Source organism: Nyctereutes procyonoides, unplaced genomic scaffold, assembly GCF_905146905.1.
Source record: "Nyctereutes procyonoides isolate TBG_1078 unplaced genomic scaffold, NYPRO_anot_genome, whole genome shotgun sequence".
In the NCBI taxonomy this organism is placed as follows: domain Eukaryota; kingdom Metazoa; phylum Chordata; class Mammalia; order Carnivora; family Canidae; genus Nyctereutes; species Nyctereutes procyonoides.
The window spans coordinates 1,402,607-1,419,669 of record NW_026575129.1 but is presented as its reverse complement, the minus strand read 5'-3'; the positions used below and the strand labels follow the sequence as shown (position 1 = coordinate 1,419,669).

Sequence of the window (17,063 nt, the reverse complement as noted above, 5' to 3'; positions counted from 1 at the left end):
CTGCATGGAGTGTGCCTCTCCCTCTGCCTGTGTCTCTGCCTCTCTCTCTCTGTGTCTCTCATGAATAAATAAATAAAATCTTTTAAAAAATAAAATCTTGGGATCCCTGGGTGGCGCAGCGGTTTGGTGCCTGCCTTTGGCCCAGGGCGCAATCCTGGAGACCCGGGATCGAATCCCATGTCGGGCTCCCAGTGCATGGAGCCTGCTTCTCCCTCTGCCTGTGTCTCTGCCTCTCTCTCTCTGTGACTATCATAAATAAATAAATTAAAAAAATTAAAAAATTTAAAAAAATGAAATCTTATCATTTGCAAGGATATGGATGGAACTAGGGGTATTATGCTAAATGAAATAAGTCAATCAGACAAAGACAATTATATTATTTCACTCATATGTGGAATTTAAGAAACAAAACAAAGGATCATAGGGAAATGGAGGAAAAAATAAAACAAGACAAAAATCAGAGAGGGAGATAAACCATAAGAGACCCTTAACTCTAGGAAACAAATTGAGGGTTGCTGGAGGGAAGGTTGAGGGGAAGGGGTAATTGGGTGATGGGCATTAAGGAGGGCACTTGATGGAAAGATCACCGGGTGTTAGATACAACTGATGAATCACTGAACTCTACCTCAGAAACTAATAATACACCATATGTTAATTAATTGAATTTAAATTTTAAAAAAATGGCATTGAGGTTAAAAAAAAAGTTTTTTAAATTTAAAAAAATGGCATTGAGGTTAAAAAAAAACAGTTTTACCCTATACCATACTTGTAACTTACAGGGTTTTTATTCTACTTTAAAAAATACAGACCTCATTATTTCTTTTAAAAGATTTATTTATTTGAGAGAGAGAGAGTGAGAGAGAGAACAAGAATGCATAAGCAGGGAGAACAGCAGAGGGAAAGAGAGCAGACTCCCTACTGAGCAGGGAGCCCAATGTGGGGCTCAATCCTAGAACCCTGGGATCATGACCTGAGCCAAAGGCAGATTCTCAACCAACTGAGCCACCCAGGTGCCTTGCACCTAAATATTTTTATATTTTCAAACACAATTAAGGTAAAGTATTAAGTATACTTCACCTGGATCACTGCAAAGAGTTTTCAACTGTTTCTTCAGGATCTACTCCTGCCCAACACCAATTTGCCTTCATATTGGCAAAGTTCTTGTGTAGTACAAACCTGATCTCACTTTGCTTAAAATGCTTCAATGACTTGTCTACTGCCTGCAGCATCAGGTCCACTAAAGACTTCAGGTAGCTATAAGGCCCTGAGCTCCAGCCTGCCTGATGCTTGGCCTCACTGGCCTTCTTTCAGTTTCTAGAAAGTGCCTGCTCTGTCCCCACCTCATAGCTCTTGCACCTGCTGTCCTCTGCCCAAGGGACAAATATTTTGACTATGTGCAAGGATTCAGATAAAATAAGGTGAAAATCCTAGACTCAAATTAGCAATCATTACTGGCTTTTATATCATCAAAGAAACACAAGAAGAGTCTGACAAAGGCTTAGAATTCTTAGTAAATATGTTTCTCACTTATGTTATGCTTTGGGCTACTTTTCCAATGGTGAGGACAGTGAGACTCCATCCACCTATGAAACCTGGGGCAATAATGGGAAGATGCAGGAAAAGCCAGTTTTCAATCTTTAAGCTCAGGTTAACCAACCACCTTTATCATATTCCTGACCTCTTAGATACAATTTTCATAAACAAAGTGGATGGGTTTTGGAAAAATAAACTGGAAGGTACTAATGGGACCTCACCAAAGAATATATACAGATGGCCAATAAGCATAAGAAAAGATGTTCCATATCATACGTCATCAGGGAAAAGCAAATGAAAACAATGAGATACCATTATGCATCCATTAGAATGGCCAAAATCTAGAACTGTCAATACCAAATCCTAGCATGGATGTGGAGCAACAGGAACTCTCATTCTTTGCTGGTGGGAATGCAAAATAGTACAGCCCCTTTGGGAGATAGTCAGTTCCTTAAGAAACTAAACTTACTCTTATACCACCAGCAACTGTGCTCCTTTGCTATATACCCAAGGGTGTTGAAAACTTATATCCACATAAACCTCCCCCACACACATTTATAGTAGCTTTATCCATAATTGCCAAAACTTGGAAGCATATCAAGATGTCCTTCCGTAGGTGGGATAAACAGATTGTGGTACGTTAAGATTATGGAACATTATTCAGAGCTAAAAAGACATGAGCTTTCAAGCCATAAAAAGATATAGAGGAACCTTAAATATTTATTATGAAGTGAGAGAAGCCAATCTGAAAAGGCTACATGCTATATTCCAAGTATATGACAGTCTGGAAAAGGCAAGATTATGGCCACAGTAAAAAGATTGGTGGCTGTAAGGTGAAGGAGTGGCGTGAATAGGTGGAGCACAGAGAATCTCTAAGGCAGTGGAACTACTCTGTGTGGTACTCTGATATGAGTACTCTGTATTCATAATGATAAAAACATCATTATATATTTGTTCAAACCCACAGAATGTACAACACCCAGAGTGAACCATAATGTCAGCTATGGACTTTGGGTGATTATGATATGTCAAAGCAGATTCACAAATTTTTTTTTCCATTCAAGATAATATTAAATTGTTTATTGATTACACATGATAATGGATGATACACAAGCTTTAATCCCATCTATAATTTTATCTGATACCATAATTCAATTTAGATATATTGCATAGGATGTGCCAACAACCATAATAACCAGATTAACTCCAGGACTTTGCTTGGGTGACCCTTTTAACAGTGAACTCCAGGTCACAACACATTAACTGTCAGTTCAACCACACCAAGGTTTGTGGAGACAATGGCTTCTGTGCCCAGGCAGGGTGCAAATAAATTTCGAATGGAACCTGGCATCACCCGGAAGGAATCCTAACTTCACACTGTTGGGGTAGTTTACCAAGATGGCTTCAGAGTAGACTAACTTTACACAGCACATTTTAAAAAAGATGCATTTATTCAGCGTCATGATCAGACATTTAGCAAACAGCATGGGTGCAAAAAAAAAAAAAACTACATTAAAACCCTTTGCTGGAATGCTTTACACTCTCCACAGAACAGAAACTAAAATAACCTGTTTTATACAATTAGTCACAAATACAGTCGAGCTTTTTGCCCATACACACGAGTATTGTCTAAGACGTGTCTTCTTTGTAGCAGCCAGGCCCTGCCACCACCTGCTCGGCTGAGTTCACAAATCTGTTGTAACCTGTAGCTTCCCTGTCCCTTCTGTGGCTCTCCTCTCTTGCTAAGCTTTGTTTCCTGGCAGTAATTAAAACCTTCCACCACCGCCATGGCTGCTGCTGGAACCGCCACAGCCACCTTGGTTTCATGGTTTGGCAAAGTATTGGCCTCCACCACCATAGGGGCCAGAGCTTCTGCCTCCAAAATCTCCTCCCTTCGTGGGTCCAAAATTTGAGGATTGATTGTTGTAACTGCCAAAATCGTTACAGCTTCCGCCACCTCCAAAGTTGCTTCCACCATTACCAAATCTGTTATCAACCATCCCCACCGCCACCCTGTCCACCACCACCTCGACTGCCACTGAAGCCACCTCGACCACTGAAGTTCCCTCCACGACCAAAGTTGTCATTCCCACCAAAACCACCTCCACGACCACCACCAAAGTTTCCAGAACCACTTCGGCCTCTCTGGCTGGATGAAGCACTAGCCATCTCTTGCTTCAATAGGGCTTTCCTTACCACACAGCTGTGGCCATTCACAGTGTGGTATTTTTGTTTTGTTTTGTTTTGTTTTTTATGAAAAGACATTTTATTATTATTTTGCTATATAACATATTAGTGAATATACTCAATTGTGTTTCTCAAATGGCAAATGAGACACAAGATAACATCTTTCTGATTCCTGAAAACCTCAGTATCATCTGTCTTTTGGAGGATCCAGTTTCCTACGACGTCTATGATACTGTCCACGAGGATACCAACGGTGCTTTACCAATGGTAAAGAACATTTTGCTAAGTTGTTCTATCATAAGTCCTTGCTCAAAGTGTTCATTTTTTTCTTCTAGTCTGGTTTTCAGCACTTGGTCATGTGTTTCTTCATTATTATGCACAGGATCTGGCCGAGGGATAGGTTTTGTATGCTCATATGGAATGTCCACCGAAGGGTGGTAGCATACTATCGTCCTGCCGTCAGATATCAAAGCAAGCTCTACTTTGCAATTATAGTCATCTGGTAGAGGAGAATACGTAGATTTATGACAAAAACAATATAAAGCTCCATTTTGAATTGAAAATAAATGTTTCCAGACAGTTCTGTTTGATATTGCCCATTTTACTGCTGCCAACGCCATGGTGAATCAAGATGCTATTGGGTGGTATGAAAGATGAAGAGACAGATTTTAAATTCTGCTTCCACGCGTAACTATTTTCATCCCTGTGTCAGCGGCACCACAAGCCCGTCATTTTACCTCAATCCCACAGTGTGGTATTTTTGAATGACAATCTTGTCTACAGAGTCATGGTCATCAAATGTCACAAAAGCAAAACCTCTCTTTTTGCCACTGCCTCGGTCAGTCATGATCTCAATCACTTCAATCTTCCCATAGTGTTCAAAATAATCTCTTAGATGATGTTCTTCAGTGTCTTCTCTAATGCCACCAACAAAAATATTTTGCACAGCTAAGTGGGCACCAGGTCTTTGAGAATCTTCTCTTGAGACAGCCCTCTTTGGTTCCACCACTCTTCCATCCACCTTGTGTGGCCCTGCACTCATGGCTGCGTCTGCCTCCTCCACGGTGGCCTATGTGGCGAACCCAGAGCCTCTGGAGCACTTGGTGTCTGGATCTCTCACTACCACATTGCTCAGAATGGCTCCTCAGACTTCCATCAGTTGTTTCAAAGCTCAAACCTCCGATGAAGGGCTTCCACAGCTGCTCAGGTCCTTTGAGAGACTTGGACTTAGCCATGACGGAGGTGGGAGGGGAGACTTGAACGATGCTTACTCGGCGGCGTCCAGGGGCACAAAGCAGATTCACAAATTTTAACAGATGTAGTACACTGGTGGGAGTTGTCGAGAAGCAGGAAGCATATGAGAAATCTCTGTGCCCTCTGCTCAATTTGCTGTAAACCTTAAATTGCTCTAAAAAAAAAAAGTCTTAATCTAAAAAAAGTATTACTGGGAATGAAATTAAGGGCTCAGTTTTTGTTTTTGTTTTTTTTTTAAAAAGAGTATCTCATATACATTATTTGAAGAAATTTAAATATTAGAGGTGAAAATATTCATATGGAAAATGTTTAAAAATGGCTTTTTTTTGCTCAGAAAGAAATGGACAAGTTGCCTGTAATTTTAGTCTGCCTTTATTTTAATGCTCTGATAGTATGCCAGCCCAGTGGTATACTGTGCATGTTGAAAGTCCACTGCTACAAGAGCTTTCCCAGAAGAGTAGTATCTTCTGGACTGAGAGGTCTCCTGATCCTGGCCTTTAGGATGTTTAGCAAAGATGTACCATTCTCCCCCACCCCATTCTCTTTAACTAGCTCTTTGAATACTCTTATCCTAGCAGCCAGAGAACATGCTGCTGGCTTTTCACAGCAGTGTTGAGAGAACTGGCTCTCTGTGTGGTGAAAAAATTAAGAGTTCTGTTCATAAAAATATTCCAGGTGAATTAAGGGTCTAAACATTAAAAATTTTAACTATGAAAACATTAGAATATATAGGGGAGTAGGTCTAACCCTGGAGAAGGATAGTCCTCTTAAGCCAGACACAACCAAAAAAATTATCCAGTGGAGAATTATTTATGGGGTCTTTGATGTAGTCCAATTTCCCAAAGTTAAAAGACAGGGCCAGCCTTAGAGAAAGTATTTACCACATAACAAAGGATTAGTATTCAGACAATACAAAGAACTATAAATCAATAAAGAAGGCATTTTTAAAAAATTTAGCTAAGGATATTAAGAGGCAATTCACAGGAAGGGAAACTAAAAATGCCTGACGAATAAACAAAGAGCTGCCTAGTAAAGAAAAACAGTGAGAGATAAGTTTTTCTTGAGTAGATTGGCAAAAAATTTAAAGATCAATTTTATAGAGTGTTGGTAAGCGTGTGGCATGTACCTGAGACCCTATTGGTGAATAATTTGACAGTGTTCTATCATACAACCCCTCCAAACCAACAGTACTGTTTGTCCCCAGTAAAGAGAAAAATTGGACCTTACACATGTAGGGAGGATGCTACACTGTAAGTTTTTACTGTAACACAAGAAACTAGCAATACCAGATATTGAAGTGAGTTATAAAACAGGCCACACTGGAAAGTGTGCCAAAGGGAGATAATGAAGAATCAGACTTGAGTCTCTCTCCCATAATGAGCTTCCAGAGAAAGACCAGAAGGAGAATTTCTTTGGAAAAATTTTCTGTGAGACAGCCACATAGCTCCTTCTCTCAACTAGATAAAGGGCGGGAGTATCACCTTCTTGCCTCATGAGAGTGTTTTTGGTGAGACTAACCGCGGAGTTGTGGGCCGAAGTTCTCCACAGTTAAGGAAGCAGAGAGCTGGTATCTGACTTCAACCCTGGGAATCCAGAACATGAGAGGTAGTGTGGCTGGCTGTCTTGTGACAAGGGAGTGAAGGAACACTGAAGCTACACTGGGACTGGGCCTCATCCTCTGTTAGAGCAAAGAGTGCTAGATATTTCTGTGGGCTAGGAGTAGTCCAAGCAAGAATGGGCTAGTCCAGGGCTTGTCTTAGGTCTAGACCTCTAAGGCTGTCTCTGAAGAGGCAACATGACCTCATGAGGCAGAATTGGAGATGGGCCACTGCGTTCCCAGGGGCTGCGAGGGAGCAAGGGATGAGGGCTTGGAAGAACATCCATGAGAGAGTCAGCATTAATACTCTATCAGGCCTTGAAACAGAGGCCAACTTATCACAATATCAGTCATAGGAAGATTTTCCTAGTCCCTCTGCCAGTCTCAAGAAGGCATAACAAAGGGGCACCTGGGTGGCTCAGTCAGTTAAGCATCTGACTCTTGGTTTGGTTCAGGTCATGATCTCAGAGTCCTGGGATTGAACCCCACGTTGGGCTCCGCACTCAGCGTGGAGCCTGCTTCTCCTTCTCCTGCTCGCACCACCCCGCCCCTTTCTCAAAAATAAATAAAATCTTTTTTTTTTTTTAAAGAAAGCATGGAAGAAAGATTCTGTCTTGCATTTTCCAAGATGTATTAATTTTTTAAAAAGGCAATTTTCATTATATTCCATATGATATGATTGAGTTTATATTAAGAAACACTTTGTGAACATTTATGTACATAAACACATAGAAAATGTTTTAGAAGAACAAAAATTGAGAATGGTTACTCCTCTGTGGAATAGTATGGGGGGCCTAATGTCAAATGGGAAATTAAATTCATCCTCATTAAGAACACATTCATGTATTCCATGAATTGAATAATTAAATGCATTAAAAACCCCAATCGCTTGTAATTTGAATAAAGTCTAATTTTTAGCTTAAAAATAATTTTTAAGTTTAAGAAAACAACAAAAACACTGTTCCAAGGAAGAGAATCTATCTGTCTTAATTTACTAACTGTGGATCAGCAAAGTTCTCAGCAAAGTTCTCAAAGTTCTCTTATGCACACCTCTGGGCTGTTTGGTAAAGGTCTGTCTGCCATGTTTCAGTTTTTTCTCTACAACATACAATATCTGGTATTGCTAGTTTCTTGTGTTACAGTAAAAACATCTGAATGAACCCTCTATCTGGGAGCTGGCTATTGACCGGGGACCTCAAATTCTGATTCTTCTCAAAGTAGACAAGATTCACAACTGAAGTTTTAACACTGTTTTCTTAATTTTAAGAAGTCTCTTTGTGGTTTCCTCTGTCAGCCAGAGTAGGAAGAAACAGGACTCTACCAAAAGAAAACAAGATGTACATCCAGAAATAAATTGCCACATGGTTAATGAATGAATGAAAAACCACTGAGTGGTTTTTAAAAGAACCCAAAGTTTTTAAGGTAAAGAGCCCTCCCTCTTACATGGGTATGTGTGTGTATATGCACACACATTTGTGTATATACACCATTTGTTTTGAAATGGAAGAAACCTGATAATACTAAACCATAGCCTGTGAATCCAGAGGCAAAAATAGTGCTTTAGTTGTAGACCAATATCTTAGGAAAGCTCTTAATCAGTACGAAGAAACCAGCTAAGCAAATCACAGGTTCTAAAAATGAATAATGTAACAACCAACAGTTGCCAAGAAAAAGGTAAAGCTTGGTTTTGCACTACTACAAACATACAGCAGGTTTAGGTTTCTTCCCTAAACCCATCCTTGTTTCTACATTATATCCAGGAATTGGTATATTACAGTCTGTAGGGCAAGGGTATTTTTTATATCTCAAATGGTTGAAAAATGTTGAAAACAGAGTATTTCATGACAATAAGGTGATATGAGTATCACATGTAAGTATCCATAAATAAAGTTTTATTGGGGTTTTGCCACATGTATTGGTTTCTGTATTATCTACTGCTGCTTGCACGCTACAAAGCAAGTTGAGTAGTTCCAACAGACATTGTGGCTCTTAATAATGATCCTCTAGAGAAAATGAGTCAACCCCTATTCTAGACCAATAATGGCTATTTGTAAACATCACTATTGATAGTTGCAAAAAGTTACCCATTCAGCTTCTTGTATACATTTGGTGATCATCAGTTGCTCAGAGATGGCAAACCCCCTTTATCAGCCCAACTATTAGTGTTTATTCAAGCTTTCTGAGCTCAAGTCACTTCAAAACACTCCCTTGATGCTGTCCATGGGGAAAAGAAGGCCCTCAAAAACATGTAGCTCTAAGCTCCTAAAAATACTCAGTGTTAAAGAGTTATTACTATGCTTATTAGCATATTCTGGGAATTAATCCCCCACAGCTTCTGCCAGTTTAGAGTATAAAAAACTCATTATGACTCACATTAAACTATACTTTTAATATAACTATTTTATGCTTATATATATATATTATTCTGTATACTCTGAAATTCCACGTAAAAAAATTACTCCGTATAAGTGGTTTGAAGATAGCTTATTCATAACACCTCTTATTTATACATAAATTACCAGCCCAGTCTCAGGAAAAACAAACTTAGCAGATACCAGTCACACTTCTCTTCCAACCTTCCGCCCCTACCCTGTGTCACACAGCATTCCCATCTGCCCCTTCCAACTACAAGCCCCCTCCTTCTGTACTCACAATCATTACACATGCTCTCAGCCCACTGACAACATTCTCTGATACACAAACCTCATCCTATTACATCCCTGGTTCTACCTTGGGCAGTTGTGATCCAAACCTTTTGCTCCTAAGCCACCTTCCCTTTCTTCCCCCAGCAAATCAAATCTGGCCCTTAGGATGCCACTGACCAGGTTTCACTCCCAACTGTGTAAATCAGCCCTTCAATTCCTAAGGGAGATGTGGAACTCAAGAGCAAGAACTTAGCACCAGTTCCCAGAAGTCTAGAGAGCAGAGCACACACTAGGGTTTCAGAGCAGCTTCAAAACAGTAAGACCATGCAGGGCCCTAGAGCAACCTTCTGGCAAACCTGCCTCCACAAAAAGGATGCGCTGATCAGCTGACACAGATATTCCAAATATCCACAAGTTAGACTTCTCACTATGAGTAAACTGGCAATCACTAACCTGAGCTTGGTTTCATATATTATTTAAAACAATTTTTTTTAAAGATTCCATCTATTCAATTCATGAGAGACACACACACACACAGAGGCAGAGACATAGACAGAAGGAGAAGCAGGCTCCATGTGGGGAACCCGATGTGGGACTTGATCCTAGGACCCTGGGATCATGCCCTGAGTTGAAGGCAGATGCTCAACCACTGAGTCACCCAGGTGCCCCTTTTATATCACTTTTAAAAGAGTTTTATTTATTTATTTGAGAGAGAAAGCACATGATCTGAGGAAAGGGCAGAGGGAGAGGGAGAAGCAGACTCTCTCCATTGAGCATGGAGCCCAATGAGAGGCTCAATTCCAGAACCCTGAGATGATGACTGGAGCCAAAGTTTGATGCTTATTCAACTGAGCCACCCAGGTGCCCCTGAGCCTGGTTTTATTAAATCAGTTTTCCGAGCTGATCCCTGGATCAACTCTGAATAAACTGGGGAAAACTGAGTTTCTGGTTCTATAAAACAGATACACTTACTCATCACACCGAGGCTCCATCTTTCCCTGTGAAATAAAAGAACTTGTGACATCGTTGCCAGCTCCCTCTAGACATTTATCAAACACTTACTATGTCCTGGTGACTTGCCGGCAACTGTAACATCTAAAATAAATAGAGTAGAGTCCACTCTACTGAGGAACTTTAACTTGCTGAGAACACAATGTTGTGAAATGTGAAATGCCAAAAGGCTGGTATAAAACCAAATCTACCAAATAATCCAAACATGTGAGAGGGGGATGCAAGGATGCTGGTGAGGCACTGTGGGCCAAGATACAACTGCTCCAGGATGGAAGAACAAGCCAGAGTGGAGTCTAGGAGAACGTATGGAAGTTGACAGAAAATCCCATGAGAGAAAGGATAAAAAGGAACACGTGTTATCTGACCATGACCAACACACCCTCCTGAGGCCAAAGATCCATGCCAAAGAGAATAAGATTAAATAAAAGGGCATCTCCTGAGGGCCTCATGGCCAGAGGAGTTGAGACATGATAGGGAAGCAAAGGAAGATTCTCAAATAAGAGGCTGACATCATGAAAGCAACACTGGAGAAATATAAAATCACCCTTCCAATTGGACACATTGGGTCAGAAGAAAGAAAATCATGAGGGAAGCAGGTACTTTGGATTTAGATTAACAGAAGAGACAGTAAAAACTGCAGAGAGCCAAGATATGAGTTCTCCTAAATGCAGAAAAGAGGTTTCATTCCTTCCCTTGTCCTGAGATCTTACCATCCATCCATATGAAGTCAGGAAACTGGCTGGTAATAATAAACAATCAGAGTGATGGGCAATGCACCAGAACCTCCTAAAAGTCCTACTGTTACCTTGAGATTATTATGAGGGACTCATGAGGGCCGCAAGGATGGCCTTCACCTTTGGTGATTCAAGAAATGATGACATGTTGAAAATTATCTGTACACAATGTATGTGGTAATTCTCTACAAGTGCAATACCTTGTTTTTCTAATCATATCATGTAACAGTTTACAGTATTTGGTCTTTGTGCCCCACCTCTGCATTCAGAAATGTCCAAGAACAGGAGACGTCTACTGTGGGCCTCGGGTACTGTCAGAACTGCTAGGCTGACAGGGTTGCCGGCAGGGCTGGGAAGGGCCGGCAGGTCCCCAGCAGCTCTCTTGATTCAAACAGCCCTTGGAAAACAGGAAGTGCCTCCGAGACAAGCGAGCGTACACCTTCTCGGAGTTGTTTAGATACTGTCTCCATCTGTTCCCCTTAACAGCTTCCTTCTGCCGAGGCGCAGCTCTCCCATCTTATCTGGCTTGCGTTACTGCCAGTTTGTTTTCATAAAGATCACTATCTCCGCCAGACCCTGGGAAATAAGTGAGACGACAAATCTGGTTTTGATGAAAAGGAGACATTAAATGGGGTGTTAGTATTACCCATGGGACAAGGAAACTCTGAAACTCCACTGCCTCACAGACTTCACACCCCCACTGAAGGGACGGATCAAACACTATAGTATCCTGTCTTTAAAAGTGATCAGAGAAAAAAGGATGGCCTGGCACTATGCACACATGGACTCACGTGGCCAGCCAAAGAAAGAACACATCCTTGTGCCCCAGAGGTATGTTTGCTTAAGAAAATATTCATACAAATCCAGAGCATCCACCGTTCTGAGTTTCTCCTTAATAAAACTAGACCTGTATCCCCCATCTGAAACCAGAATCTTCTAATAGAGTAACCAGACTTTTGGGGGCTCTATGGGTATAGTATATGTGATCTAAGAAGGTAGTAAACCTGCCTCTTCTAGAAGCAGCCGAAACACACAGCCAGTCAAACATACTGGACAAATGGAGATGCTCATGCCCAAACGAATAGAGGGCAAAGTCACTTCTAATTCCTCTTAAGACCCCTATAATGAGCAAAAAGCTATTTCTTTGCAAGCAAAGGCTGTGGATCACAAGGCAAGGAGGAAATTTCCTAAAATATTCCTTTTCCCAAATTTTGTAATGGTTGCTTTCCTTCATACTATAACCATGACCCCACCCTTTACACCCTTTAAGGGTCAACGATCATCAAGGGAATCTAAAGGTAAAACAAATTTTCCTCTCTCAGTATACTGTTTCTGCTTTCTCTCCTTAATAGAAAGTCTGCCCTGACCTGTCAACAGGAGTGTTATTTCATCATTTAATTACTAAAAGAAAGCCCATTAGAGGAACCAACATGTGTCTGGTTACTACCTTGATACAAGGAGTTAGGCTAGGAAAGCTATTCTTAAGCTTTCCATCAACTTTGCAAAGTAGGTATCATCTACCCTCTACAGATGAGGAAACAGATTGTGTATGGTTAAGCTAACTTGGCCAAGGTCAAACAACTGGTTATGGTCAAATTAATATTCAAGCCAAACTCCTCTACCCAGCGGGATCTCCATCTGAGATCTGAGATTTATGGACTCCTGGTCCAACAGGACAGGAAAACAATTACATTTTATTTTTCATTAGTCTCTACCTAAAATTTAGCATTTTTCTCTAATGATGAATATAAGCAACCAACCACCATAGGTCCTAGCAGTATCTGACTTTGTCACCAATAGAAATAAATTTCCCTATCACCAGTAGTTGCTGTTGATTTCAGAATATTATTTAAGCTCATCACTACTCATAAATTTAACAGTCATTAGATCTTGTGATTTTGTGCATTAATAAAGAAGCACTACTATTCCAACACAAAATTTGTTTTCTTAAATATTTTAGTTACTGTCTTTCAGTGTAATTGGCTTCCTCTATAGTATTTTTGCCTTATTTTATCTATTTAAAACATAATACTGAGGAGAGTTCCACAGATTTGTCAGCCTGCTAGGAGAGCTGCTGGCATACACAAAGTAGAAGAACTGCTGCTCTAACCCCTGAACCTCTCTCTCTGCTAACTTCCCCACCTAGCCTGCCTCCCCGCCTTTTCCTCCCTGGTTCTCTCTTTCCCCAGATTATCTTAAAATGGTTCCCTGCACAGAATTTAAAAAAAAAAAAAAGGCAATCACTGAAGACTCCACCATTAAATCAACAAAATGTACTGTCTACAATTGAGTAGTACTTGTATTTATACATTTGCATGGCTCCAGATTTTCACTCTCAAATTAGCTTTCAGTATGATGGCCCAAAACCCAACTTATCATTTTGCTGACATGAAGAATGACATGGGCAACTCCATTTATCAGAAATCCTAGAACTGCCTAACCAGTGCCTGCCAGCATGAAATAATTTCCAACAGCAAACAATGGCACAATAGGTTAAAACAAAAAGTAGTATTATAGAATAACAGTAAACTAATCCAGGGACGGCTGCTCAGCAGCCAAGATTCTTTGAGTATCAGGTAACATCTTTCTTATGTTTGAAAATGCAAGGACGCAGCTCTCCCCCACATCCAGACTTAATGGCAGTCTCATGGGAGTGTGCTTGAATAACACACCAGACTCATACATAATGTACAGGCATGGGTTTCCTCAATGAGAATGAGAGAGAGGAAAAGAGAGCTTCCTCACTGAATCACAAGGCATACATTTGTGACAGGGCACGGAGCAATGGTAGGGTGTCAACATCCTGATGGTATCAAACATATAGAAGATTAGTCGGCAAGAAAAAATATTTCAGATTTTCAATAGTGAGTCTTACATTACAAAATATTCCCTAAAGCTTTAACAAGGCCATTTATGTTAACTTTCTTTTCAAAAGAATCTTCCACTCAATACATAGAAGAATACAAATGCTGAGGTTATAAGGTTGAAGAATTTCTCTAATATAAAAATATTTCTCAGCTGATTCGACTAGGCCATGATATCATTTCTTCCCTTGGCTTGTTCAACCCTCTGTTCCCCGATTCTTAACAAAGAAATTCCTTGTGGTTCTATCTTAAAAGCAAAGTGAGAAATTGTGGCCTACATTATGCCCAGACACATGGCTTGAATGGCCAACCCTGCCTTCAGTTCTGTTTTTCCATAATTCTCGAGTTTTAGTTTGTGCGTCACTGGATCAGTGTTAGCTGTTTCTCCAACACAGGGCGCCTCTACAGAGCAGCAGTAACAGAAACCCTGGCAGGGTCTCTAGGTTTGTTATTAGTGGATTATCAACTGGCTTTATCGTGCCACACCAACTAGCCCAGGCTTCATGAGTTTGGAAAAGTCAAATGTAGATAATCCAGTCATGCATACGAGAAGTCAGGTATAGGTTGGGAGTGAGACTTTTAGCTAAGGCACTGTTTTCATTCAATTCCAAATAATAGTTGATTCCCTGCGTTATCAAGACCAGAATTAATTCCAAGGTGAGTTTGAGAGTGGGTTGTCCTATGCCTTACAGGGGAACCCCTTTCTACAGTGAGTAACTTCACAAGGCTTGTATCCATCTCAGAGCGGGTGTCCCAGATTTACAGGTTCCTAAAGAGATCCGGTTGCGTGCACGTTCCTGCTTGCGTTTAAGATTTCTTAAATCTAGGGATCCCTGGGTGGCGCAGCGGTTTGGCGCCTGCCTTTGGCCCAGGGCGCGATCCTGGAGACCCGAGATCGAATCCCACGTTGGGCTCCCGGTGCATGGAGCCTGCTTCTCCCTCTCCCTGTGTCTCTGCCTCTCTCTCTCTCTGTATGACTATCGTAAATTAAAAAAAAAAAAAAAAGATTTCTTAAATCTATAGGTAAAAGATCCCTGGGCAAAGGGCACCTGGCACCTGGTATCTATCTAATCTTGTTGGTGTCAAAAAGCAGGTAAGCAAAGCCCACAGTGTTTCCTATGCCCACTGTATGTATGACCGCTAGATCAGGATGTAATTAGTCTCTAAAGTTCCCAATCTCTGCCCCACCTTTGTTTCCTCCTAATTATCTCAATTTAAGCCAATTAAAAGAAACATGATTATTCATCAGGAGCTCTTCAATATTTAATGGATGAAATTTTCTCTCTTCAAAGCACTTTAGGAAAGTAGGCTCCGGAATAGACTGGTGATGACTCATTTTATTCAGGGCTGGATGAAGCCTGAGCTATTACTACATAGCTGGTAGGACAGAAAGTATTAGAAATTCTTCCACTTACTATACTTGTGACAAGCTACATCTTCACTGTTTATTCAGCTGGGCCTTGTCTAATTGACATCTGCAGACAAAAGTAAGTGTGTGCATTTTAGAAAGATGTGAAGATTCTGTATTTCAACACAGGCAGTATATGATATGATATGGCAAGATCTCTAATGAATAGAACATACAGCATGGTTCAAACAGCTCTTCTTTTGAAAATTAAGACTGAAAGGGAATTCTTGAGTTTGCTAATTACCTTTTGATACCAGGCTGTTACACAGTTCTCAGAAAGGTATTCAATTTATAATAGGGATGCATGGTGGTAAGGTATAACGTTGTAAATAAACAGAAACAAAATCTCAAGGCCAGAAAGGAACTTAAAAGACAAAAACTCCTGTTTCCTGACCAAATCAAGACTCAAGTAAATTAAATGACTTATCCAAGGCCACTGTACTGAGTGTCCAAGGCACACAACACCACATATTAGTGATCCATCTTTCCACTCTATCATACTATCCAAGACACACAGAAGTCAACTCTTCAGTCAAGATAAGCATGTTAAAATGAATCACCTAGTCATCTTACAAATTCCTTCTGAATATCACTGCTAAATTCTTCTCCGTGTATCCAAGTCAGGTCTGTTTTCAACCTACAAAATTTAACATGAAATCCTATAACTAAATGAAAGAAATACACTAAAATATCCTGCACCTCCCACACCTGAGCACCTGACATCCAATCTTAAGATAATAAGCAGTTAAATTTCTAAGCATCCATCCCATCCTGTTTTAACAAAAAGGAGAGGGTATAAGACAATATGACACAGCCTTCTTTCTTCCCTCCACATTTCCAATAGACTGGGCTCTTGTGTGGAGGAGTTCCTGCTCCTTTTCAATAACCCAAATACTTGAGAATGTCACCTATGAGCAAGATTTCATTATGAACCAGTTCTTAGGGAGATTCAGTTGGCTTTATTTTTTTTAATATCAAGCCTTTATAGTGATAATGAAGGAATGGATCTAAAGTGGTCCCCAAACCGGCAGCCTTAGCAATTCCTGGGAATCATTAGAAATATAAATTTGAGGGCCCATCCCAGATCTTCTGAATCAGAAATTGTGGTAGTGGGACAGAACAACCTGTTTTTTTATTTTATTTTTATTTTTTATTGGTGTTCAATTTGCCAGCATATAGAATAACACCCAGTGCTCATCCCATCAAGTGCTCCCCCCCAGTCATCCTCACCCCCCACCCAACTCCCTTTCCACCACCCCTAGTTCATTTCCCAGAGTTAGGAATCTCTCATGTTCTGTCTCCCTTTCTGATATTTCCCACTCATTTTTTCTCCTTTCCCCTTTATTCCCTTTCACTATTTTTTATATTCCCCAAATGAATGAGACTATATAATGTTTGTCCTTCTCCGATTGATTTATTTCACTCAGCATAATACCCTCCAGTTCCATCCACGTCGAAGCAAATGGTGGGTATTTGTCGAACAACCTGTTCTTAAACATGCTCTCCAGGTGATTCTGAAACAAACTAATGCTGGAGAAAAAATGAACATTCCAAATGCTACATTGACTTGTGTTGATGGACTGATAACCCTGGCATACAGACATGCACACAATGCTCTCTAGTTCCTAATGCTTTCTCTACAGGGGCCCAGAAACTTACACAAAGCGTCAAGCTTATCCAAGTTAGATCACTTTCTGGCAACTGTCTATGGCAGACGCTGCCTAAAAATGACTCATTTTCCAAAAGTATGGAGGAGTTTTATGAAGACAGAATTTATGACTCAGTTTTCTATTGTTTAAGTGGACAACTCGTTCTGTCCATTACAAATTA

At 40.5% G+C, this 17,063-nt stretch overlaps 2 protein-coding genes across 2 annotated transcripts in view; both read right to left on the bottom strand.

Annotated features, from left to right (window-relative positions):
- Window positions 1–17,063, bottom strand: part of IQGAP2 (IQ motif containing GTPase activating protein 2) — a 297,908-nt gene that overhangs the window by 176,005 nt on the left and 104,840 nt on the right. The gene's annotated exons all lie outside the window — the stretch shown is intronic.
- LOC129521042 (39S ribosomal protein L42, mitochondrial-like) lies at window positions 3,843–4,451 on the bottom strand. Its single transcript, XM_055342243.1, has one exon. The coding sequence runs from the start codon at window positions 4,338–4,340 to the stop codon at window positions 3,945–3,947; it is 396 nt and encodes a 131-aa protein (XP_055198218.1). The 5' UTR covers window positions 4,341–4,451; the 3' UTR covers window positions 3,843–3,944.